Here is a 24,177-nt window from a genome sequence, read left to right on the forward strand (position 1 = left end):
CTAAGGACCGGGCCCTGCAGTCAAGTCCATACCTCGCTTGAAATCCAGCAGGAACCAGCGGTAACAGAAGTAGAAGTGTGTGTAGTCCCCATTCTGGTGCATCAGCTCGAACAGCTCTGAGTCCAGGATCTGTTAGAGGAAGGAGAGGCAGTGTCAGCCTCCCCCGGTCAGCGGTCAGCGGTGGTGCACTACCATGCTGCAGCCAGCCAGCCTTCGGCAACCGGGAGCTGTGAAACGCCCATCAAGGGTAGCAACAGATGTCTGTCCAGAAGGCTCCACATCACGAATCATGGGGTAAATGCTACTAAAGTCCACAATGAGACACACCTGTGAGAACCAGAATCAAAATGGAGGACAGGAATTAAGTGTTGGCTAGGATGAGGAGCAATAGGAATCCCTGTACACTGCTCTTGGGAAATGCAAATTGGTGTGGCTGCATGTGAAACAGATAGGAAATTTCTGGAAAGCTTAAACACAATCACGATTCATGATTCCACACCTACATTTAGTCCCCCCCCCCAAAGAAATAAAAGCATGTCCACAAAATGTATACTGGGGGGGGGGTCCTAGTTGCTCACACTGTAACTCCAGCTATGAAGAGGCTGAGATCAGAAAGGAGTGTAGTCTTCTTCCTTTTTTTTTTTCTTTTTGCCAGTCCTGGGGTTTGAACTCAGGGCCTGAGTACTGTCCTTTGGCTTTCTCAAGGCTAAAGTTCTACCACTTGAGCCACAGCACCACTTTCAGCTTTTTCTATGTATGTGGTTCCAAGGAATCGAATCAGGGCTTCGTACACGCTAGGCAAGTACTCTTCCACTAGGCCAAATCCCAGCCAGGGTTCTAGTCTTATAACAATTCGGGGGCGGGGGGAGTTTATTTTTAAATATTTGTTGGTTGCAAGGCCTGGGCACCGTCCCTGAGTTCTTCAGCTCAAGGCTACTGCCCTACCCCTTAAGTCACAGCACCAGTTCCCAGGCTGGTCTTGAACTCCTGATCCTCCCGCCTCATCCTCCTCATTGATTACCGGTGTGGGCCACCACAGCCGGCAGGAAACTTTATGTCACCACCTCAATAGAAAACGCAAGGTGTTACCCTACCTGCAGTGGGAAGCATACATGTGAGGCCCATGTGAGAAGAAGGACAGACTCTCAAAATCTGAGCAAAAAGGGCTAGAGATGTAGCTCAAGAAGTAGAGCATCTAGCCAAATGCTGGTCGCTCACACCTGTGATCCCAGCTACTCAGGAGGCTCAGATCTGAGGATGGTGGTTCAAACCCAGCTCGGCCATAAAAGTCCCTGAGACTACTATTAAGTACCAGAAAACTGGGAGTGATGCTGTGGTAATAATGTATTAAATGTATTACTTGGTAATAGAATAAATAAAGGAATAAACTACTCACAGAAAGCAACTCAAAGAGATAAAGGAAAGAAAGATATGAAATTTCACGCAAACAAAATCGCTTCGTGCTCCAGTTATGCTCAAGGCCTCACAAATGCTATCCGGAGTGACAGCATCAAGGGTGTACAACTAGATGGGCCGTGCTGCTCCAAGAGAGCAGCCTTGGAGGGAAAGAGGGCCCCCAGGCCCAGTGCAGCACGCGTGCGCACTCTGGGCCAGCGCCTCCACCCAGTCTTGTGGCCCAGTTAGTCTCCTGTGCGCATGCGTCAAGTGCGTGCAAGCCACACAGCGCTCACCGCCTCGCCACCCGCCCGTCGCGGTACGTGTGACATCACGTCACTCGTGACATCAAATGGACATGGTGGCACTAGGGAGGTGTGGCATCACAGTGGCCGTGACGTCATGGTGGGGACTGTGCCATTGGTTTCTCCCATGTCCCTCGCTGTAATGACTTACTTGGACTCAGATGCAGACACTGCGACGCAGGGAGAAAGAAATGGATGTCCCCCCCCCCCCCCTCCGAGCTCGCAAGGAGCAGGCGTGAGACGGGAGCCCAGGGGAGCCCCAGGGGAGCCGGCGGGGCGGGGCCCTACCTGGATCAGCGACCTCATGTTGGCGAAGTGTGTGTCCATGGCGCCGCCGTGTGGGAAGTTCTGCGTCATCCTCTTCATGAGCTCGGTGAAGCAGCTGAAGGCCAGGGCCTCTGCGAGGGGCGAGGGCCACCGGGGTCAGCGGGGCCCCGCCCTGGCGCGGGGCTGGGGTGCGGGGAGGGGTCTGCTAGGCGCCGCGCTCGGTCACACCCAGTGGATGCGTTGTCCCGCCCCGGCCCCCCGTTCTGAACCCCCGCATGGGCTCAGGACCCTGGGCCAAGCCGCCCGGTACCTGGGCCGTCACGCTGCTGGCCTGGTGAGCCCACCGCGAGCGCTGGCGAAGGCGTGGCAGGCCCGAGCCCCGCGCCCGGGGCCCCTCCTAGGTTCTGTCCTCCCGCAGGAGGCGCCCCAGCCCCGGACGAGGGAGGGCACTCACCGTCATCCAGGACGACCAGCAGCGGGGCCAGGAGGTCACACATGCCCTGCACGTAGCCGATCTCAATGTGCTGCCAGATGTAGCTGTGAGAGACACGGGGAGCCACGGTCCCTCCCCTCCTCCCCGCTGACCCCTCCCCTCACTCCCCTCCCCACCGTCTCCTCCCTCCTCCCCACTGCTCCCTTCTTCCCAGGGCTCCTCCTTACTGGTCCCCCTCCTCCCCACGGCTCCACCTCCTCCCCTCTACTGCTCCTACCCACTCCCTGCTGGGCCCATGCTGGGCCTGAGCCTGCACCACAGCTCCAGGCCTGGCATTTTGATGGCTACTTGGAGACACGAATCCCACCGACTTTCTGTGGTTGGCTTTGAACTGAGATCCTCAGATCTCAGCCTCCTGAGTAGCTGGGACCACAGGCGTGAGCCACCACCGCCTGGCTCCAGTGTGTTCTTGCTGGGCTCCTCCAGCCTCATCCTGCAGGCTGCCTTCCTCCTCCTCAGTTTCCCGGAGCTCCCCCACCTCCCCATCCCATCCCGGCCTCTGCTGCTCCCCTCCCCCAGGCCCCGCCCCCAGCCACCTGCACATGATGTTGCGAAGCTTCTCCAGGTTGGCAGGCGTGAAGTACCAGTAGTTGCGGTCGCAGCGCTGCACGTCCTTCTCGATGCGGTGCAGGTTGACGGTGTACAAGTCCAGCAGCTCTGGCTGTGGGAGCAGGGGAGAAATGTGACCCCGAGACCCGGGGAGGGGGGACGAGTCCCCTCTCCTCCTCCTCCTCCTCCTCCTCCTCCTCCTCCTCCTCCTCCTCCTCCTCCTCCTCCCTCTACCTCTTCTCCATGCAGGCTTTTCTTCGTTTTTATTTTACTGCTCAAGCAGGGCGTGGAGCTGCATCCTCGGTGCCCCACGGGGAGGGCTGGGCTCTGCACACAGGGCAGGCAGAGCCCGCGCAGCTGTGGACTTTCAAACCCCACCTTGGGACCAAGTGTCCTCTGTGACCCATGCTCTGTGTGTTCAGAGACCCCGGAGCCCATGGGTGCAAGGCCTCCTTCACGTCCCCGGAAATGGGAGCTTGGCAGCGGGAGACTGGGCTCACATGGATGAACCCAGGCCGGATGAACCCAGCTGGACATCCTTCAGGCTTGGCCGGGCGAAGGCACCACACCGGCCTGGGAAAATTCCTTTCCTTCCTCTACAGACAGTGTCATGAAGGGGCATACAATTCCTCTCCCTATCTTATTGTATAAAATAGAATTCTGCCCAGGTACTGGTGGCTCACGCCTGTCATCCCAGCAACTCAGGAGGCTGAGGCCTGAGGATCGCAGTCCAAAGCCGGCCAGGGCAGAAAAGTCCCTGTGTGACTTTTACCTCCAAGGAACCACTAGAAGACAAGAAATGGTGCTGTGGCTCAAAGTGGTAAAATAAAAGCTCAGGGACAAGGACCAGGCCCTGAGTTCAAGCCGCAGGTGTGGCAAAAATAAATAAGTGAAACTTAAATTCCAAATAGCTGGGACTACAGGTGTGTGCTACTCTACTGGAGTGCTTTGGGTGTCTGATGATGTTCAATCGGTGACTCTCCCATGACGGAGATAATACAACAGACCCAGGGGCTCCCTCCTGGGTTGGGAAGGATGAATGGACTGGTGGTAGAGCCCTGTCTCCTCACAGCTGGTGGAAAGAACATTAGACAGAGGGGCTCCTTGGTGACTCACCGAGTAGGTAACGCCGCTGGAAGACACCGGGGATGCCTCACTGTTGGCAGAAGTGGTCACGGCCAGGGAAGCCAGGGCAGGGAAGAGACTCTCCATCTCAGGCTCCTCTGAGAGATTGTCCTCACTGTCCACCTGGCTCTGCTTCTCTGCCTCACCGGCCCGCCATCCCTCTACAGCGGGGCCATCCTTCTCAGGCAGGGCCACATCCAGGCTGCCGGAAATGGACATGAACTCGTCCATGCTCTCGTTGGCCAGAAGATCACTCTCCAGGCTGTCCTGCACAACCAGCTCCTCCTGGGGGCCCTCATCCCGGGATGTGGTGGCCTCACTGCTCTGCCCCTCATCCATGCTGCTGTCCCCAGGTCGAAAGGTCGGGGCCGCATTCCGCTGGGCGTCCAGCACGCTGTCTTCCGTGCTCAGACTGGGCTCCGAGTGCTCCGAGAGGCCAGAGGAGAAGTTGTGAGAAGAACGATGACCCGAGTCCGGAGAGCAAGGACCATTTGCCAGGTTCCCGTTGGGGATTTTTGGCTGTTTCTCCTCCAGCCTGCTGTCTGCCTCCACCTGCTCCACCTCATCCACGGACTCAAACACCTGCAGTCACAGGGCACAGAGAGGGACCAGCTGGCTGCCCAGCAGGGGGAGATGGCATTCATTGGTCATTCACATGTGGGATACTATACAGCCAGTGAAAAGAAAGGCGCGAGAGGGTGGTAGTGTAAGCTTCCATTTGTTTCACATAAATAGATGGCCTGTGTGCACGCACACAGCAATCCATAGCTGACTGAGAACGGATGCTGAACCAGGAAGTTGAGACAGGGGATATAATCATTTCTTCAGACATGCATCATGTTTTCAAGTAACTATTAGTTATTGTAAGGAACAAGCTAAAAAGCACATCAGATTATCTCCCTGAGGTTGACCACCACAGATCAACTTCCAAAGCTAGTTAGGTATTTAGAAAATATTGTGAAAATACTTCATACATACTGAAGTTCTCTGCGGTTCTTCCAAGCTTGGAAAGCTATCTCCCTTCAAGGGCAGACCATAAAAGACCATCTCCCCATGCCACTTGACTACTTCAGCCCAGTATGCTGCTAACTTGATGGGTGGTTCTTTTGTTTTCTGGTGCTGGGGATGGACCCTGAACACCTCCGCGTGCTAGTGAAGTGCTCCCACTCAGTCCTCCACCCCAGCCCCTTTTTCTATTGTGTGTATTTATTTCTCATCCCACTGACTGAATGTATGTAAAATACCAAGTTTAGAGTCAAAATTAGATGTTTTGAAACTCTCATGGTCTAAAGGAGAACAACTGAGGCTCAGGCAGCTTCCTCCCGCTCCACTGAGTATGAATGACCTGTGATCCGCACATGTCTGCGTTTGACCCATTTTATATAAGAGAGCGGCCCTGGTCTGGGTGTCTGTGGGGGCGGGACGGGTGGCCTGAAGACACCCCTCTGAGGACTCCCATAAACACCTGCAACATATAAACCGGAAAGTGACGGAGGACGACGGACAGGGAATCCCCAGGACGGCCAGGTGGGCACAGGCAGGAGCAGGCGAGGCACAGACGAAAGGGGCGGGGCCTGTATGGGCGGGACATGGAGCAAGGCCCATGGGCCCTGCCCTGGCGTGGGCGTGGCCAGGCCGGCCAAGGCGCGGAGTGGGCGTGGCCAGATGGGGGCGGGGCCAGTAGTGGAGTGGGCGTGGTATGGGCAGTGGGCGTGGCCTCTGAAGATCACCTGTGTGCTGCTGCTGGAGTCGCTCTGCAGACGGAGGTTCTGGCGGCCCGAGCTGCAGCTCTGTGAGGACTGGAAGGAAAAGGAGGAAGAACGGGGGTGAGGCCTCGGCTGTCCCTGCACCCGGCATGCCCCAGGCGGCGGGGGCCCGCGGCCGGCACCTCGTTGCTGATGGTGGAGTCCCTGTGCACCATGCGGTGCAGGTGGCTGTCCAGGCTGGCCCCCGACGAGCACTTGGCCAGGGCGGCGGCGTGGGACTCGCGCTCCCTCTGCCGCACGATGGCCTCGCAGCCCAGCCACTCGGACATGGTCTGCGCGTAGCAGGCGTGGATCTGCTCGTCCACCTGTGGGCAGGGGCAAGGTCACCCGCGTGCTGGGGCCTGGGTAGCGCACCCTGGCCCAGCCGCCTGCCCGGGGCACAGAGCCCACCCCGTGCAGCTCTGGAACAGGAAGGGGGCCTGGTATCCCAGAGCTCTGTCACTGAGACTGGGCAAGTTTAGGGCGAAAGATTGTGGTTCTCAGAGGGCTGAGGTGGCTTTGGTCAGTTCACACTCCGGTGGCACCCACTTCCTGCGCTGCCCCTCCGGCCCTGATGACCTCAACGAGGTGACCCTGACACTCCCACACCTGACCACTTCCCTCCTCAACAGGTCATTTTTAACTGACCACAGTCCCTGTGCATACTGATGGGTACAGTGTGACAATGTGACACAGGCATGCGGCCTCTCAGCATTTCCTTCTCCCAAAACATTTATCATTTTTCCCTTCTTTTTTTGTCAGTCATGGGGCTTGAACTTGGGGCCTGGATGCTGTCTTTGTGCTCACAGCTAGCCCTCTACCACCTGACCCACAGCATCACCTCTGGCTTCCTGCGACCCTTAGATCTCAGCCCCCTGCATAGCTACAATGACAGCTAGGATGGCGTGAGCCACTGGCACCAGCAAGAGTGAATTTCTTGAAGATAGATGTGACATTAATGCCAGGATAATGATGGCCAGAAGGAGGAAGAACAGCAACAATCTCAAAACCTCAGTGTGGGTGAGAGAATGTGAAACCCAGCCCTGGACATGTTCATGCAGATTACGTGTCAGAATAGTGACACATTGTACAGAGTGGTTGAATTTTCCCTGTGCACATACACACACATACACACACACAAGTAAACAGGGAAGTCTGAGTCAGACAGGCCCACAGGCCCGAGGCCTGCCTGCTATGATGTGGGGGCACACCCCTGTTCTTCTGCAGGTTCCCCAGGGGGAATGGGTGGGGAGGGCTGATGAATGAATTGATGCACAGGTGTCAGTCTTGACCCATATCAGCGGTCTCCTTCGGTAGCTCCCCTCCCCTCCCCTCCCCTCCCCTGCTCTCCCCTCCCCTTCTTGGTCCCCAAGGTGCTGCAGCTGACTCCGGGTGGCCAGCCCCCAGCGTCCACATGGCATCAACCTCTTTCCTCTCCGCCTCCGTCATTCCGAAGTGGTAGTGGCCCAGCAGGAAAGGCCACACAGCCTTGCGAATGTCATGCTGGACGCCCCCATAGTAGACGAGCCGCAGCAGCTCCTGCTCCTCGTAGCTCTGCAGATGGGACACAAGACAAAGCATCTGGTTAGGCAAGGACTGGGGCAGCTGTCACCCACCCCACCATCCTGCTTCTGGGACCGGCCCTTGGCCACTGTGCAGTGAGGGGTGGAGTGTGGAGGGGTGGAGTGCACTTGGCCTCCAAAGGCCCAAGTATATAAGGCTGAGTCCCCAGTTTGATGCTTCTGTAAGTGGAACCTTCTGGAAGTAGGGCCCACAGGGAGGTCCTAGATGAGCAGGGGCATGTCCTCACAGCAAGCAGCAGGTCCCCAGCTCTGCCTTCTTTCTCCCCATGTGACACTGATTTTCAGGGTGCATCTTGAGGCTCCCCCATCACCCATTTTCCCGTGAAGAACTGTCTGCCACAGGCTCAGTACAACAGGGCCACAAAATGACAGCTCCGATGCCCCCGCCGAGCAAACCTCTGCTCTTCATAAGCTGATCTAAAGCTTGGGTGTTTGTTATAGTAATGGAAAGCTGACTAGTGCAGCAAATGTGCCAGGACGTTCATCCTGATGGCCTCAAACCCCAGGAACCCCCAAGGGGAGCTGCAGTCCAGCCCCATGCCCTCCACCTGGGGGAGAGCTCCCTGTGGTGCTCATTATACCCCACTGCATGGAAGGGAAAAGGGCCAGAAGCACAGCATGTATTGTTTATTATAGAAAAGAAGTAAAAGAGGCCAACAGCTCCCACTAACGCTTTTACTTAATTCTCAACCAATGTTTCATCCTGTGCTTAGGTAGAAGTATTACTTCTCAGGATCCAGCTCCAAATAAAACAAAATAATCACTCCAGTGAATCAGCACCTATATATGCTCTGGGTGAGTCACAACTTTTAACGGTGTGAGCTGTTTCCTTGGGAAACAAGCACTCAGAGACTTTTGAGAAAGTAAGTTGGCTCGTCCATTGCAAACCTTAAAACGCATCAGTCAGCTTGGCTTCTGGAAGTACAAATGCTAGAACAAAAAGAGGTTGGTTGCAATACTGCTTGAAGTAAGCTTTCAGAAGGAGCAGGACGTGGTGGTAGCATGCCTGTAAATCCAGCACTAGGATGCTCAGGCAGGGGGGTGGTGAGTTTGAGGCCAGCCTGGTTACACAGGGAGGCCCTGTCTCAAAAGAGGAGAGGGGAGGAAGGAAGGAGGGCGGGCTGGCCCCATGCTTGAACTTGGGAGCCTCAGCTCATTCAGCTTTCTTGCTTCACAACTGCCGCTCTACCCCTCAAGCCACATCCCCATCCTGGCTTTTGGCTGGTTAACTAAAGAGCCTTTTCTTGCTCCAGGCTAGCTTAGAACCTTGATTCTCAGACCTCATAAGGGTGAGACCCAGGTCTAAAAACAAAATTCAGGGGTTTCGTACACACCAACACCCGTGGCCCACAAGGGAAATCTGTGGGATAGTGTTGGTGCGTGGGGTTTTTCTGTGGTGGTCACAGGTTGGGTGTGGGTGCTAGCGCTCTGCCAGGCTTCTGTGTGAGTGCCCACCACAGTCTGGACTTTGGAGTATTTGGGATCCCGAGGCACGCCCCACCTGCCATGTCTCGGGAAGAAGCGGGAGCTCTCGGGTGCCAGCATGGGACTCCCGCAGGCCCTCTCGGGCACTGCCCAGCTCAGGCCTACTCACAGTGCTGTCCTGGAGGTACCGCTCCCAGATCCCGGCTGTCAGCCCCTGCCCGGCGTCACAGGGCAGGTCTGGGGACACGATCTCGTGATTGACCAGGGCCGACAGGTGGGTCCTCACGGTGGACAGGTGCCTGCAGTAGGCCAGCCCTGGGGGAGCAAGTGGGAGGGGGTGAGACACCCCAACTCCTCCAGCCCCTCCCACTCCTCAGCGACCTGGCATCTGTCATTCTAGCTACTTGAGAGGATGGTGGTTCTAGGACAGTCCTGGGCAGCAAAGTCCACAGGATCCTCTCGGCTGGAGGCCATGCACAGTGGTGCTTGCCTGCCATCTCAGTGACAATGAGAAGCCAAAAACAAGTGGACTTCAGTCCAGACATGGGCCTTGGGACTGTGGTGAGATCCCATCTCTAGAACAAATAGCACAGAAAAGGGCTGGAGGAGTGGTTCAAGTGGTAGAGCACCTGCTTAGCGAGCACAAACCCCAGGACAGCCCAGAGAGAAATCCCTCCCTCCGCCAGGCTGTGAGGCTGGGGAAATAAAGTGTGCCAAGAATCCACACGGAGGAGTGCCTGTCGCCATACGCACATCCATAGAAGGCTCTGGAGAGAATCTGGTACTTCATATTGTCACAGAGCAGCTTGAGGGGCGCCCTGCAGGGGAGAAACAGGAGAAGCTGAGGCCAGAGCCCCCCAGTTTCCCCTCTGCCCTGACTGTTGCATCCCCTCCCAGGGCTTGCTTCCCCGGGGACCCCTGCCACCCACTGAGAGAGATCCAGGCGGGAGCTGCCATGAGTGGCTCACAGGTGGTCATGTAACACAGTCTGGGCCAATGGGAGCCAGCCCAGAGGCTCGGGCTGGAACCTGCTAGGAAGCAGACCCTGTTTTTCCTGCTGAGGTCCTGGCCCATGGAGGCTAGGCCAGGACCCCTGAAGCCATCTTTTTCAGGCACAGAGGAGGGCTGCCCAGGTCAGAGCCCACATCTGGAGACCCAGGGAAGGAGTTGTGCCCCCCAAAGCGCCTGGATCCAGCCAGTCCTGAAGATACTGTGAGTCTGAACTTCTTCATTATACCAGCATGTTTTCTTTCTTTGTTTCTTTCTTTTTTTTTTTTTTTTTTTGCCAGTCCTGTGCTTGAACTTAGGGCCTGGGCACTGTCCTTGAACACTTTTTGCTCAAGCTAGCACTCTGTCACTTGAGCCACAGCATCACTTCTGGCTTTTTCTGAGTATGTGGTACTGAGGAATCAAACCCAGAACTTTGTGCATGCTAGGCAAACACTCTACCACTAGGGTATGCTCCCAGCCCTCTTTTCTTTTTTAAAAAACCTGATTGAAGTAGGTTTATGGGACTTGCAAGAAAACTCTAGGAAAGTCCCAAGGGAACCAAATTGAAGGAAACTGGGAGACTGAGCCTGACAGACTGACTGCCATGTGCATAACGCCACAAGTCTCTTGGCTTAGTGTTTTGGGTTCTGTTTTGGCTGAAGGAGGGAAGGGGAGGGGTGTACGGCCCTGGCACTGAAGGAGAAGGCACACTGGAGCTCCACTGAGGATGGAAAGGAAGAATGGGGCTAGGTAATTTGGACTTCCCAGGGGGTGCCAGACAAGCTAGGGAGCAGGACGGGGGCAGAGACGAGGGCGGTGTACCGGGAGCACAGCACAGAGAAGTGCCAGCCTTGTTGCTCCTAAGGATGAGAGGCTCAGACTCCCTTGGGTTATAGGTTATATAAGAACAGCATCACACAGGGTGGGCTTGGCTGACTACAAGGTGGTGAACTCCCTGTCACAAGAGGTGTGTAAGACAATGTTGGGAAGTGAAGTGTTTTCCAGTGGCCCATGGAGATGACTGGCCTGCCACCAGGTTTCCTGGGTCCCATGTGGACCCAGCTCAGCCAAGGCTTCAGGAAAATAGTCCTGGTGTTGGAAGATGTGTCCCCACCCCACAACTATTATCCACGTTAAAGTTTACAAGTCTCACCCTCAGGAGTACAGTATACCCTTTATCATGGGCTGATGTTAAAATACAGGGCCAGAACCAGGAGGGTCGGGCCACACACCACAAAGCCCCAGGCATAGGGACATCAGATGCCTGCTGCCCTCCCCTGCCTGCCTCACCCCTATACTCCAAGACCAGGGCTAATGGGAAGCCATGCCAGACTTTTGCACAGGCTGAATAGCTGCAAACAGACAGTAGCTCTGGGCTTCAGAGATTTGCACAATCAAACAGCAAGTCTCACCAGTGTGACACTACTGCGTGCTGAGTACCATGTGCTGGGTATTGTATTCTGGGTACTGTGGGCCAAGTACCATATGCTCGGTACCATTTTCTGGGTACTGTGTGCTGAGTACTTTAGCTCATGACTAGATTCATGCCTTAGTGCTCACACCTTAAGTGAACTTGAGGATGCTTGTCAATTCTGTTCAGTAATGCCACAGGGATGTAGTAGGGCTATGTCTCCATGGGAGCAGAGATGACAGGTGAAGCCTCCGGCTGGGGCCTTTACTGGTGGAGAATGCACCTGTCTGCAGACTCATGACAGGCACACATAGCATCCATCCACATCTGCTACCAGAGGCCACTGGCTTTGAGGACTATTTGTTGTTGTTGGTGGTGGTGGTTGTAGGCACTTGAGCTCTGGGCCTGGGTACTGTCCCTGAGCTCTTCAGCTCAAGGCTAGTACTCTACACCTAGAGCCATAGCACCACTTCCGATTTTCTAGTGGTTAATTGGAGATAAGAGTCTCACCTGCTTTAGTGCCCTGGCTGGATATGAGCCACAACCTCAGATCTCAGCCTCCTGAGTAGCTAGGATTATAGGTGTGAGACACCAAGGCTGGCTTCTGAGGGCGTTGTTACTGCAGCGTCACTTTGCTCATCCTGACTGATACACATGAAGTAACCGCGAAAAGCCAGGAATGGATGGAGCTCTGGTGGATCCCATGGCCTCCCGATTCAACGTCAGGTAGCAAAGTGGCACCCACAAATCTTCAGTGGACCCTGGGCCCTTTCCAACGCCCCGCCTACCTCTCGTGGTTGCAGCCATTGTTGGAGCCATTGTCAGCTGAGCCATTGTGCGAGCAGGATGAGCAGGAGGACTTCCGGGGGCCGGGCTGCCATAGAGATGGGAGGCTGTTCTCAGAGACACCTGTGAGGTCCTGGGGGTCTGAGGTGAGGGAGAGAAGGGGTGGAAAGAGAGCTCTGTTTATGTCTATATGGGCCACAAAGAACCTTCCCCCCTCAGAGCAAGCAGCTCCCAGCTCCCAGCCTGGCCCTAATTGCGGTCTGCTGAGACCCTCAAGCCCACCGCATCCATCACCGGCCACCACCAAGATCGGCAGGCTCCAGCAGATGGACAGTGCAGGCACTGGCTGCAGAGAGAGGGACAGACCAGAAACCAGAGACCAGACCCAAGCCCAGGCAGGTGGCCCCACCGGCCATGTTGTCATTTAGTTGGGCACAGGGGATGGATGGTAACAAGGGTGGGATCAGAAGGGGGTCTGCTGGATGCTTCTGCAGGGGGCTGATGGGGCTTGAGTTCCCAGAGACAGGTCCCTGGAGCTAGGGACCCCAGGAAGTCTGAGGAGAGGGCCAGAGTTACAAACATGCTCTATGGGTGGTCCCAGATGCTGAGGCACTTGTTAAAAAGCTATAACCCAGCTGCATAAATCTCTTCCTCAAACAGAGCCTCTTAGAGGCAGAACACTCAAATCTGTGTTGAGGGTGTGTGTGTGTGTATCTTGGTGGCACTGGGCCTTGAATTTGCTTGGCTTTCTTGTTCACAGCTGGTGCTCTACTACCTGAGCCACAACTCCAGGGTTCTTTTGTTTGGGTATTTTGGAGAGGGAGCCTCATGGACTTTTCTGCCCCGGGTGTCATAATAAACTGCGATCCTCTGGATCTTAGCCTGCTGAGATAGCTAGAATTATAAGTGAGCCACAGAGCCAGACATCGACTCTTCATTTTCAAAGCCTGAGTTTTCTAACCCCGCCCCGGCTGCTGTGGCTGCTCTAGGACAGAGGTCATTTTGGGTCTATCCTGGGCTCCAAGGGACCTGGGTACCTTGTCACCAGCACTCAGAGGCCAACAGGCCACCCTTCCCCACTGGACACACAGGATGGACTTGTCACAGTCCCCCAAAGTGGCTATGACACTCTCCACTCTCCTGCCCCAATGAAGCCCCCACCAGGAGGGGTCAGAGAACCCCTTCAACTGTTCTAGAAAAACACCCAGGGAAGCTCTGACCAAGGCAGCCTCCTTCCTGGCCCTTGTACCATGCAGACATCACCAGCAGATCCCAGAGCCATGGAGTGAGCCCCTGGCACCCCTACTGCCTTCTGCAGGGAGGAGGTCAGGAGCCCGGGGACATCCATCTGTCTCCTTGTCCCACATCCCCTGGGACCAAGACTCCAATGACAACATGGCAGACCTGTCTGACACCAGCCCCTGGGAGGGGGAAGCAGACATTACTGGGGGGCTGCTCCTGCAGATGCAGAGTGGGGCAGGTGGCGTCCAGTCTCACTTGTGCCCACTGAATCCCCTTGGCCACCACCAGCATGGACTGGCCAGCAGGAACCATCGTCCAGGTGGGACCCACAGAGATGGGGCAGGCACTGCCCACACGGCCCGGGGGGACTTGAGACATAAAACAAAGGAGAACTGGTGAGGCACCAGGAATGAGCATGGCCCGACAGGAAGAGGCCAGGGAAACCAGTGCCTGCCCTGTCCTGAATGTGTGGGGCCACAGTCCAATAAAACTTTATTTGTAAAGTCAGGAGGTGGGGGGGGCGGAGATGGGCCATGGGTGTGACACTGCAGGTGGGTCTCGTCTCTGTCACTGGAGACACTGCAGGACGAGGGTTCTTGTCACCCACTGCAGTTAGGGCTCTGGCAGAAATTGGCCAAGCAGGGGGTCCCCATTCCCCCGTGGGCTGAACCTGACATCAAGAATGAAGCTGGTAAAGCCAGAGGGCTGGATCAAAGCGTGGTGGGAGCCTGGAATTCGCCGTGTGACCTTGGAGCTGTTGCTTGACCTCTCTGTGTCTGTTTTCTTCTTCCAGCTTTGCTAGGCATGGTGCTCAGACATAGAATTATGGAGCAGCTGCCAGGCAGCCTCAGCAGATGTGGGCATTATTAACCTCCTGGACTCTTCTCCCCTTTTCCAGACAAGAGATCTAGGCCTAAATTGGACAATTCTGGTGGCTATGCTTTGGAGGGGTGGAGGGGTGACGGCGCTGACGGTTTCTGTCCTGTACGCCAGTGGTCTCACTGGGTCCAGCTTCATCCCCCTGTCCTCCAGGGGACGCTGTCCTGACTTTCCTTCTTGTCACAAGGTGGGAGGGTGAAGGTTTGCAGTGAGAAGGTGGGGATACTACCTGGCTCTTCCCACGATGCTCTTCCGTCAGTGGCCTACCCCACCTGAGGCAAGCCCCAGTCTGAACACACAGGCTCCCACTCAGAGGAGTCCTGCTGATTCTCCTGGGGTCCCTGGGTTTGGTGTGGGACACACAGCACCGGTCACTTCCTAATTGGAGGAGCACGGCTCCATCTGACCTTCAGTGCTCAGACTCTTGTGGGGCAGGGCCACAGACACCTCCATTATATAGATGGGGAAACTGAGGCCTGAGGCATCACCAGCCTCAGTTTAGCCATTGCCCTGGACCATCTCACCTCCCTATTTTTTTTTAAACAAACAATTTGGGGGGGATTAGCCTCAAGACATCGTGTCTGCAAGGAGCCATGCTCCCAGCCCATTGTTGATTCTGTTATTTTCCAGGTCTTGCCTTGTTTGGCCTGGGCTGGCCTTGGACTGTCATCCTTCTAGGCATATTTCCCATATGCCTGGGTTTACAGCAGCCAGCCTCCATGCTCTGCCAGGCTTGCATGTTGAAATGGGATCCCCATCGACTCTCTGACCTTCAACTGTGAATCTGAATTTCGCCTTCCTTCGCGGTTGGGACGACAGGCGCATGCTGCCCTGCCTGCCTCCATAGTAGCTAACTCATCAACCAAGTAGGGCGTAGTGATCCGCTCATGGGGCACCTTACCAAATTCGCACTGCATGCCGGGATAGAGGATGCGGAACACGTAGTCCGTGGCCTCGTCCTCCTCCTTGTCTGAAGACGTGGACTCTGAGGAACCTGGGGGGCTCCGCTTACGGAGCTTGGGAAGCACTTTGCCCTAAAAGAACAAGTTCCAGCGACCGTCCCTGGGGCCCTGCCTGTCACCAGGTCCTGGGCTCGTGCCTCTGAGGGCCTCCGTGGGGTGTGCGTGCACCCACGAGGTCATGGGGGGGGCCCAGAGTCCACAGTGATGGTCATCCCTCTGCCATACCCACCCTGGCCTCCCCAAGTCCCAGGGCCCACTCACTTTCCCACGCTGGGACCAGAGCGGTGGGTCCAGCTGGCCGTGGGGGAGCAGCCCATTCTCCAGGCAGGAGAGGAACTGCAGCAGGTGCCCGCCCTTGGGGAAGCGGAAGGGCGACCTCTGGATGCCGTCCTGGCTGACCAGCACCACCGTGCCACCGCTGTCCACTGCCACGGCCAACGACCAGCGGGGAAGACCAGCGGGAAGTCACGGCAGGGAAGGGTGATGGCCGCTCCCCTCCGGCCAGCCCAGGGCCCAGGGACCCCCCCCCTCCTTTCTGGGCAAGGCCAGGCCCCTCTCCTGAGCCCCTGCACATCCATCTGGGGGAGCGACAGGATGAGACCCAGAAATGGCTTCCTAGGGCCTCTTCCCGGTCCTCCACAGCCCTGCCTGAATCAGGTTCCCAAGGCAGCCCACAGACTTGATCCTCTTGGCCCTGGTTGGCTCAGGCTGGCATGAGTGAGCGCTTATTGTATATTGGCATGGTGGTTGAAAATATTGTTTTTTTGTAAAGCTGTTTGTCATGGAAATGCCTACATGATGAAACCAAACCTCGGAGAGGTCATCTTGCCCATAATCACACAGCTCCTAAGTAGCAGAGCCTAGATTCGAACCCAAGTCTGTCTCCTTAAAATGGCATAAGCAACTGAGTGTTAATGGATGGGCTGGCCCAGGCCTCTGGCTTTCTAGAGCTGGCTGGGCGTCTGTGCTTCTGGCTTGGAAGGATGAGTGGCTCCTTAGTCTGCAGAGCTTGGCCTTGCAGAGACCTGGGTTCAAGTCTGAGCTCTGGAGCTGACAGGCGTTTGGCCTCTGACCCAGGAGCAGAGTCTCCCCATCGCTGGGCTGTGATGAACCCTGAACCGCAGTCATTCTCCACGGGGGAGACCCAGGCTCGGGGAGGGAAAGCTGCCGGCTTGAGGCTGTACAGGCGCCCTGGGACATCTGCTAGGTCTGGTCATCTCCTGACACTAACGAGTGGACGGGTGGGGCAGGCAGGGGCCCGAGATGCGTGTCCAGCTGTGCCCTCACTCCCCACCCCCACCCCGGTACCCACCTTGCTGGTGACAGTGCAGATAGACAATCTCCTCCAGGCGAATGGTCATGGCGTAGTCCCAGTAGACACTGGAAGAGAAGGGGTGGGGGAGGCTTGAGGGCGGCCTGCTGACCTCTGTGGATGACCCGCCCCTCCCCACCCCCCAGCACTCCTGATGTCTGTCTCCCTTTGCTCTCCCAGCACCTCCACCTCAGACCATGTGGACGCCCTAACACCCAGAATGGCCCATCAGCAGACACTGTCTGGTCCTGAGCACAGCAATGCCTGCAGGGAAGATCCTGGGACCAAGCAGAGCCATGGAGGCTCATGAGGCTGATGCACCAGTGACTGACGGGAGAAGCAGCTCCTAGAGGCCTGGAGACATCCAGGATGGTGACAAGGACGGAATTCCTTGAGACTAAAAGACCTCCAGTGCCTGGATCCATCCATGCCTGAAGCCTACCCACACCCCCATCCCCCCAGGTTCCTTCAGGTCGTGTGAACTGATGTTTACAGCAGCTTGAGCCTCGTTTTCTGTCACCGGCATCTCCTTTTCCTCCACGCTGTCTCGTGTCACCATAGCCACTCAGAGGCTTGGACCTCCCAGGTCCCGGTGGCTTGACTTGAAGGTTCCTTTGAGCCTCAGTTTCCTCTTCCGCCAAATGGGATCTCACAGTGTGGCTGTGGGGAGCTAGCACTAGCACTTTGGAAGGCCCAAGTCAGAAAAAGGTCCTTGGGACACAGCTTCTGTGAGCCTGTATGTGGCTGGACACACAGCAAAAGGACACACCGGGGACAGTGTGGAGCAAGGACCTGAACCCACAGCCCCCATCTTCCTGTGTCCTCATTGGTCCTTGTCCCAGTATGGTGCGAGGGGAGATAGTTCAGCCAGGTGCTAGTGGCTCACGCCTGTAATCCCAGATATTCAGGAGCCTGAGAACTGAGGATCACAGTTTGAAGGCAGCCCAGGCAGGAAACTTTGTAAGACTTTTATCTCCAATTAACCACCAAAAAAAGCGAGGAGTAGAGCTGTGTCTGAAGTGACAGAGCTCCAGTCTTGGGTGAAATAGTTAAGGGGCAGAGGCCAGGCCCCGAGTTCAAGCCCCAAGACTGGCATGCAACCTGCGCGGGCACACACACCCACGCGCGCGCACGCGAACACACACACACACACCCAACTCCTTGGGGAGGAGGGGCTGTGGGCATCTGATGAGAGTCCAGATCGTCCCGGACACTGCTGCCCTGGCCCTTGGGAGCTGCAGCCTGGTGGGCGGGGACCAAGTAGACAAGGAGGAGGGGATGAGGGTCTGGCATCCCAGGACTCTGAAGTCTGGGGGTGAGGAGGAGATGGTTGAGTTGCCAGGCTGGTCACATGACTACGGACACACAATGGCCACCAAAGAGATTCAGGGTTCGTGGGATCCAAAGGTAGCTGGGTAGTGGGGAAAGAGCCGAAGCTGAAACTGGAGATGAAGAAATCCCGGGCCAGGGCACCTCCCCCATGGCAGGGTCTTTGTGAGGAACCACAGAGCTGAGCTATCCCAGCTTCTACCCACCAGTGCTGTCAGCACTGCCTACCCAAAGCAGAGCACACACCTGTAAGAGCCCCACTCCTACCTTCTCTCATAGTCTAGGTCCCCCATGGACCCGTTCATCAGTTGGTTAGGCGTCCACTTCAGGGTCATGATGTCCGCCGTCTGGTGCAGGGACAGGTAGCCCGGCACAGCCTCCATGTCATCTCTCTGCAGAGACAGGAGCCACTCAGGCTTGGCTACCTGCCGGTGGTAGCAGAGGCACTGGTCCCACTGGCTCAACCACGAGGCATCGAAGCCTCGTGGCTGGCTTGCTGGGCCTTCTCCATGATGAGCACAGCCACCTGTGGTGGGTCTGCACGATGGCCCAGCCCCATGGCACCCACACCCCTTGTCTGAATCACCTGGGGTGCAGGCACTCTGCACCAGCCAGGGGCTCAGTCTCCAAGCCACAGAATGAGGCATGGCTCTCAGCCAGTCCCCAGGGAGAGAGGTGGCATCGAAGGCAGGTGCAGCCCCAGCATTGGCCTTCAGGAGCCCCTGCCCTCAGGCTGCTCTGCTTTCTCAGCTGTGTGTGTGGTGGGGGAACTGCCACTATCACCCATACAGAAAGATGGCAGCCCGATGCCAAATCCTCCACCTCAGGCAGCCACCAACCATCCACTGAATGTGAACCAAGGGGATGCCAGTGCATCCTGGCCACGTCACGCTCTCAGAGGAGCCCGTGTGCTCCCAAGAAGGGAGCCCCATCCATCCTGGGAAGCTGGGGCCGGGTGCCACCCTTGCCCTGTCACTAACGTGGCGGTAGGCCCTGGCACCCACCGCTCAGCCAGAGCTCTGCCCCAGGTCACTCCCTGCTCCCACCCGCTTCTGCGTGAGGCTGTGATGTTTCATGTCTTTAAAGCCATGTGATTCCACTTCAAAGCGACAGGTGACAGCCGCACCCACTGAGAGACTGGGCGCAGAGCAGCCTCTGGAGTGAAGAAGGAACACATCCCCGCTCTGTGGATGACCACAGAGCAGCAGCCCGGAGCTGCACAGAGCGCAAACCTGAGCCTGAGGCCTGGCCAGAGTGGCTCAGCTCCCTCCGCTCTCGGGTTCAGAGGTCACCAAACTTCCCATGCCAAGGGACTGCCAGGGACCTGTCTTTGCTTGTGGGGGCCACGCGGTCAACTCTGCCACCACAGCCTGAAGCAGTCATGGGCAATGCAGGATCTAATGATCGTGCCTGTGTTTCAATAAAACTTTATTTACAAAACCAAGTGGAGGACCCCCAGCACAGTTTGTCAATGCCTGGGGTCATCAGTGACTGAAACTATGACCGCTGAGCTGAGCGCTCTCATGCTCCCTCCTACCAGAATCTAATCATCATGCGGGCCATGGAGACAGACACTTCCTGAGAGCAGGAGCTGAGTGCACTGCGCCCCACCAGGCCCAGGAGCCTGGCCAGGTGCCAGAGTAAAGACGGTGACTACGCCACGGCCACAGCAGGTGGTGAATGAAATCATTAACCCTGCTCACCTCCACAGGCTTCAACGTGGCCAGGTAGAACAGGTCCTGCCTGTGAGGGCTGTGGGGCTTATGTGACTTAACACAGCCCAGAGCATTCACACAGTGCAACTCCCAGCAGACACCAGCCTGCCACATACGTGCCACTTACATCTATCACACAGCAGGCCTGAGTAAAGGTTTGGGGGTGTCATCCCCTGGGGGGGTAGACAGGAAGTGGAGGGATAGGAAATCAATGGACAATAGACTGGAGCAGAACATGTGGAGATGATGGGCAGAGGGCAGATGCAACGCCAGGCAGATGCCTGGACAAGGGGGAGTGGGTACACAGGTGAAAAAATGAGTGGGCTAGAAAGCAGAAGAGAGTGGACTGGCTGCTTAGCCAACTGGAGAAGTCATCAGCAGGTGGACAGGTGAGTGAATGGCTAGATAGGTGGGTAGATGAATAATGAGTGGACATTTTAGCAGACGGATGTCTGAAAGGTGGATGGCTAGATGGACGGAGTTACTGAAAGATGGATGAATGAAGATGACGAGTGGATGGATGGATGGATGAATAACAGACTGGCAGATGGATGGATGGGTAGGTGGGTGGTTAGATGAATGGATGAATACACTGATGGTAGGTGATGGGTGGAGTTATTGGGGAGTGGGCGAATGGAGAGATGAATGGGCAGGTGGTCAATGGATGAACGGATGAGCACACTGGCAAGTGGCTAGACAGGCGGATGTCTGAATTTATTGGCAGATGGATGGCTAGAAGAGTGGGTGAGTAGATGAATGGATGTGTTGGCAGATGGATACATGGATGGATAGATAGATGAATGCACGGGTGGATAGATGAACAGATGGATGGGCAAGATGAATGGATGGGTGATGGATGGGTAGGTGTGTGGATGTGTGGATGGATGAATGAATAGGTGGATGGATGGATGGATGGATGGATGAATGGATGGATAGATGGATGGATGGATAGATGGATGGATGGGGTGGATGGATGGATGTGTGGATGGATAGATGGGTGTATGAGTGGATAGACAGATGAGGATAGCTGCATGTGTTAGTGGATAGATAGATGAATGGATAAATGGATGAGTGGGTAGACAGTTAGATGGATAGATGGATGGATGGGCGGGTGAGTGACAGGATGAACAGATGTATGAATGGATGGGTGAGTAGAGGAACAACCTGTAGCCAGAGGAAAATCCCTATCTCCAGCCCAGATCCAGACCCTCAAAGCGAGGCCTTTGGGGGCTCACCGGCTGGACCAGGACGTTGTTCTTGCCATAGAGCAGGGTGGCGCGAGAGTTCTGGTGCAAGGACTCCACGTAGTCCCGGGCAGAGAGGGATGGCCGGTCGTCCATACTGCCACTTGAGTGCCTCTTCTGTATCTGGTACATGGAGAGACACGGAAGGACAGTGACCTTGGGTGGGAGCTGGGGTGACTGGCTCTGCTGCCCGCCCAGGCCCCTGCTGCCCGGCGCTCACATAGAGAGCCGGCCGCTTGGTGGGTGAGTCCTGGCGCAGGTGCGAGCTGTGGATGCGATGCCTCTGGACCAGCTCGTCGGCTGAAGGGTCCGTCCAGAAGTGGTCAGCGGTCTTCATCCTGGTGTACTCCAGGGCACAGGGCCCCACTGCGGAGCAGACCGGCAGGGGACTTGCAGGCACTGGATGTCCCCCCAGCTCACTCTCCTCCTCAGAGTCACACAGAGAAGACATAAGAAAGACGCCCCCAGGCTGGTGGGCAGGCTCCAGTGGGCTGGGTGGGAACAAGAGGGGGTCCCTAGGAGACGCTGCCGAGGTCCCAGGCCGGGCCCCAGTCACTTACCCAGCAGGGACGCCAGGATGGGGCCGTCCACGGGGTCCGTCAGAAGGGCCTCCTTCTCATAGTACTTGCTAGCAGCAGGGAAGGAAAGAGGAGCAGGTGTGCATGGCGGCCAGCAGGGGGCACACTTCCCTACTAGTCTCCTGGCTGCTGCTTGGAGTCTGGGCAGGGAGTGGAGGGTGGAGGGGGGCGGGAGGCGGTGCCAGGACCAGGCAGAGTATGGCACTCAGTCTGCATTCGCTAATGGTCATCACGAGAGTGGCAGGGACAAGGAGCAGGTGGCTGCGTGGGGAGGCAGGCTAACTCCATCTCAACTTCTCGGGTGCTGGTGAGGTGGGGAGTGGGGGGCGAGGAGGGGGCTTCCATCACCGAGGCAAAGAGATGCTGCTTCGATGAGCTGCCAGTGATAATGCCTGCCTGAGAGGAAGTCTAACACTGCAAAAGATCACGTGACACTACCTATGGAATGTGCACGCCACATGTTTTTGGTGTTGTTTGTCTAAATTATGGTGTGATGGTTTCCAATTCCTAGAAAACTCAATGAAGTCCAAAGACTCATAGGGTTTCTGCCCACTGCAGAAAGAGCAGTGGGCGTGGCTCAAGATGTAAAGCAGGTGTGTAGTAAGCGTGAGGCTCTGAGTTCAAATCCTAGCGCCTCCCTCTCCCCTTGCTGCCATCTACCAAGAGAGAAAACCGAGGAGGCTGAGACGTTAAGCCATGGGGCTCGCAGGACACCCACTCCCAGCCCTGACAGGAAGCGCCTGGATTGCCACTAGACACGGTCATGTTCCCAGGTTCTGGTCCAGCCCAGTTTAGCGTCAAACATCCAAGTGGCTTTTGTTCAATGGCTTTTTAAACGCCAGTAGTTTTGCTCACAAGGCTGCAATTCCCAGCACGCCCAGTGGGTGGTGGCGGAATACGTCCAGGTGTCTGTCTGTCCCTCACCTGCTGTTTTCCACAAGGTAATGAACAATTTTGTCCAGAACCTTCTCGAACAAGGCAGTGCGGATCCACAGGTGCTTGACGGCCAGTGGGGACAGGCTGGGCAGCTTTGGCAGCTTCCGCGCGTTCTCCTGCAGGCCCTGCATCTGGGTGCGCCTTCAAGATGGGGGAGAGACAGAGACTCAGGAGCAGGCCTCTCACAGGGCCAGCAGGCAGACGGACAGACACGCCCTCTGAGAAGGAAAGGGACCGCAGCTCATCACCAAGACCCCTCACAGCTCCTATAAGTCAGCCAAGAGTCAAAAATCAATTAGCCGGGTGTGGTAGTACATGTCTGCCAACCCAACCCTCGGGAGGTAGAGGCAGGAAGAGTCTAAGTGTGAGCCCGGGCTACAAAATGAGAGCCAATCTTGAAAATAAGAGGTGGCGGGGGAGAGGAGAGAGAGAGAGAAAGGACTGGAAAATGATGTCTGGTGAATGTGAAAATGGAGAAACACAGTGAAACAGACGCTTTGGTTTACCATTGAGATTCAGTCCACACACTCTTCCCCGTGGCTTTACTGTGGACAGAGGCTGTGGCCATCTGGCACATGGAACGTGGTATTGTGGCTCCCAGCTGGCTCTCATTGCTACCCCATTGTTTCCTGGCATGAACCAGGTAGGAGACGCCCACCCAGATGCTGGGGCCACGGAGAGGAAGACCAGATGTGGCTGCCTGTTCTCGTGCGCTTATGGGGAGCCCATAGAGCAGATACTTACAAATGGCAAGAGCAAGGAGGAAATAAGCCAGCCATGGGAGAGGAGGTGGACGGAGGGCTGGGATTTACAGAGCTAGGGAAGATCTGAATAGAATGGTCAGGGCAGTGAGTACCACACGGTGTTCAGCACATGCAAAGGTCCTGAGGTAGATGAGCAGCTAACTCTTCTGAGGGTAGAGAGGTGGACTCAGGCACGGCCTGAGGGGGTATGATCCGTCCTGGGCTCTCCCCCCCCCCTCAAGCTCTGCACTCACGTGCTCTCGATCAGCTGCTCCAGGTCCTGGACCTTGCGGCTCAGCTCCTCGGCCGGGGGGAAGCTCTTCCCCACCTTCATGAAGAGGGCTGCGATCTTGTTGCTGCGCAGAAAGCCAGCTGCCCACCGCCGCAGCCTGTGCAGGACGCACGCCTCCACCGCGGCTGTGGGGACATGGCGGTCAGCCAGGCCCTGCCCGTCCACGCTCCAGTGCCTCTGTGTGGATCACCACCACCCCTATACTCGGGCCTCAGCTTCTGGGCCTCAGTTTCCACATCTGGACCTCAGCTGCTGAGATAATGGAAATGTATCTGGCGAGTCTTTAGTGGAGCTGGCACTTAGTGGGTGCTTTATGATTGCTAGGAAGAGAGGAGGAGGATGGGGGGAGGGTGCTGCTGGTCGCTGGGTAAAAGCCACACCCTCGTCACCGGTGCCACCCACCGCTGCTGGGGTTACAGGGCCACTGCGACTGTCTCTGCTGCTCAGGGAGAAGGGATTCATCTCAGGCCACCCAGCAAGCAAATGCTGGGGCCAGCTGGGCCTTAGTGCTCATGCCTGGAATCCTTGCTATGCAAAGTGGCTGAGATCTGGAGGATGGAGGTCCAAAGCCAGCCTGGACAGGTAAGTCCCTCAACTTCCATCTCCAATTAGGTAGCAAAAGAGCTGGCTGGGAGGCGTGGCTTTGGAGGTGGAGCACCAGCAGGGAATGAAAGTCATGGAAGAGGGTGGGGTCTGAGCTTAAGCTCCAGCACCAGGAAGAAAAACAAATAAAAGATCTTGTCTATGTCACCCAACGAGGAAGTGGCAGAGGTGGGATTTAACCAGGCCTTCCTAGATGCAAAGGGGTGAGCTGAGGTGCTAGATCTCGTGTCATGGAGTACACTCAGCCTGTGTGGGCCCCACACGTGAC

General features: G+C 56.4%; 1 protein-coding gene across 1 annotated transcript; it reads right to left on the reverse strand.

Annotated features, from left to right (window-relative positions):
* Positions 1-23,768, reverse strand: LOC150040344 (small G protein signaling modulator 1-like). Its single transcript, XM_090327354.1, has 21 exons — positions 23,687-23,768; positions 23,269-23,431; positions 22,260-22,412; positions 21,318-21,385; positions 20,978-21,123; positions 20,749-20,880; positions 18,066-18,190; positions 16,470-16,537; positions 15,419-15,582; positions 15,097-15,229; positions 12,077-12,215; positions 9,641-9,705; positions 9,057-9,202; positions 7,305-7,433; positions 6,023-6,205; positions 5,865-5,933; positions 4,126-4,716; positions 2,997-3,121; positions 2,422-2,504; positions 1,989-2,098; positions 1-129 (listed from the first exon to the last, which is right to left on the reverse strand). Exons 1-21 carry the CDS (start codon positions 23,766-23,768, stop codon positions 1-3), a joined length of 3,003 nt encoding a protein of 1,000 aa, XP_090183480.1.
* Positions 23,769-24,177: the final 409 nt, after the last annotated feature.

This window comes from Megascapheus bottae, chromosome Y (genome assembly GCF_031878675.1).
Source record: "Megascapheus bottae isolate mThoBot1 chromosome Y, mThoBot2.hap1, whole genome shotgun sequence".
NCBI lineage: Eukaryota > Metazoa > Chordata > Mammalia > Rodentia > Geomyidae > Megascapheus > Megascapheus bottae.

Coding starts and splice junctions, on each gene's coding strand:
- LOC150040344 (XM_090327354.1), bottom strand. CDS start 23,768: ATGAATCCCTTCTCCCTGAGCAGCAGAGACAGTCGCAGTGGCCCTGTA. Junction 16,538..18,065: donor GACCTAGACTATGAGAGAAG/GTAGGAGTGGGG, acceptor CTTCTCTTCCAG/TGTCTACTGGGACTACGCCA. Junction 6,206..7,304: donor CGGAGGCGGAGAGGAAAGAG/GTTGATGCCATG, acceptor CCCTGCCCACAG/GTGGACGAGCAGATCCACGC.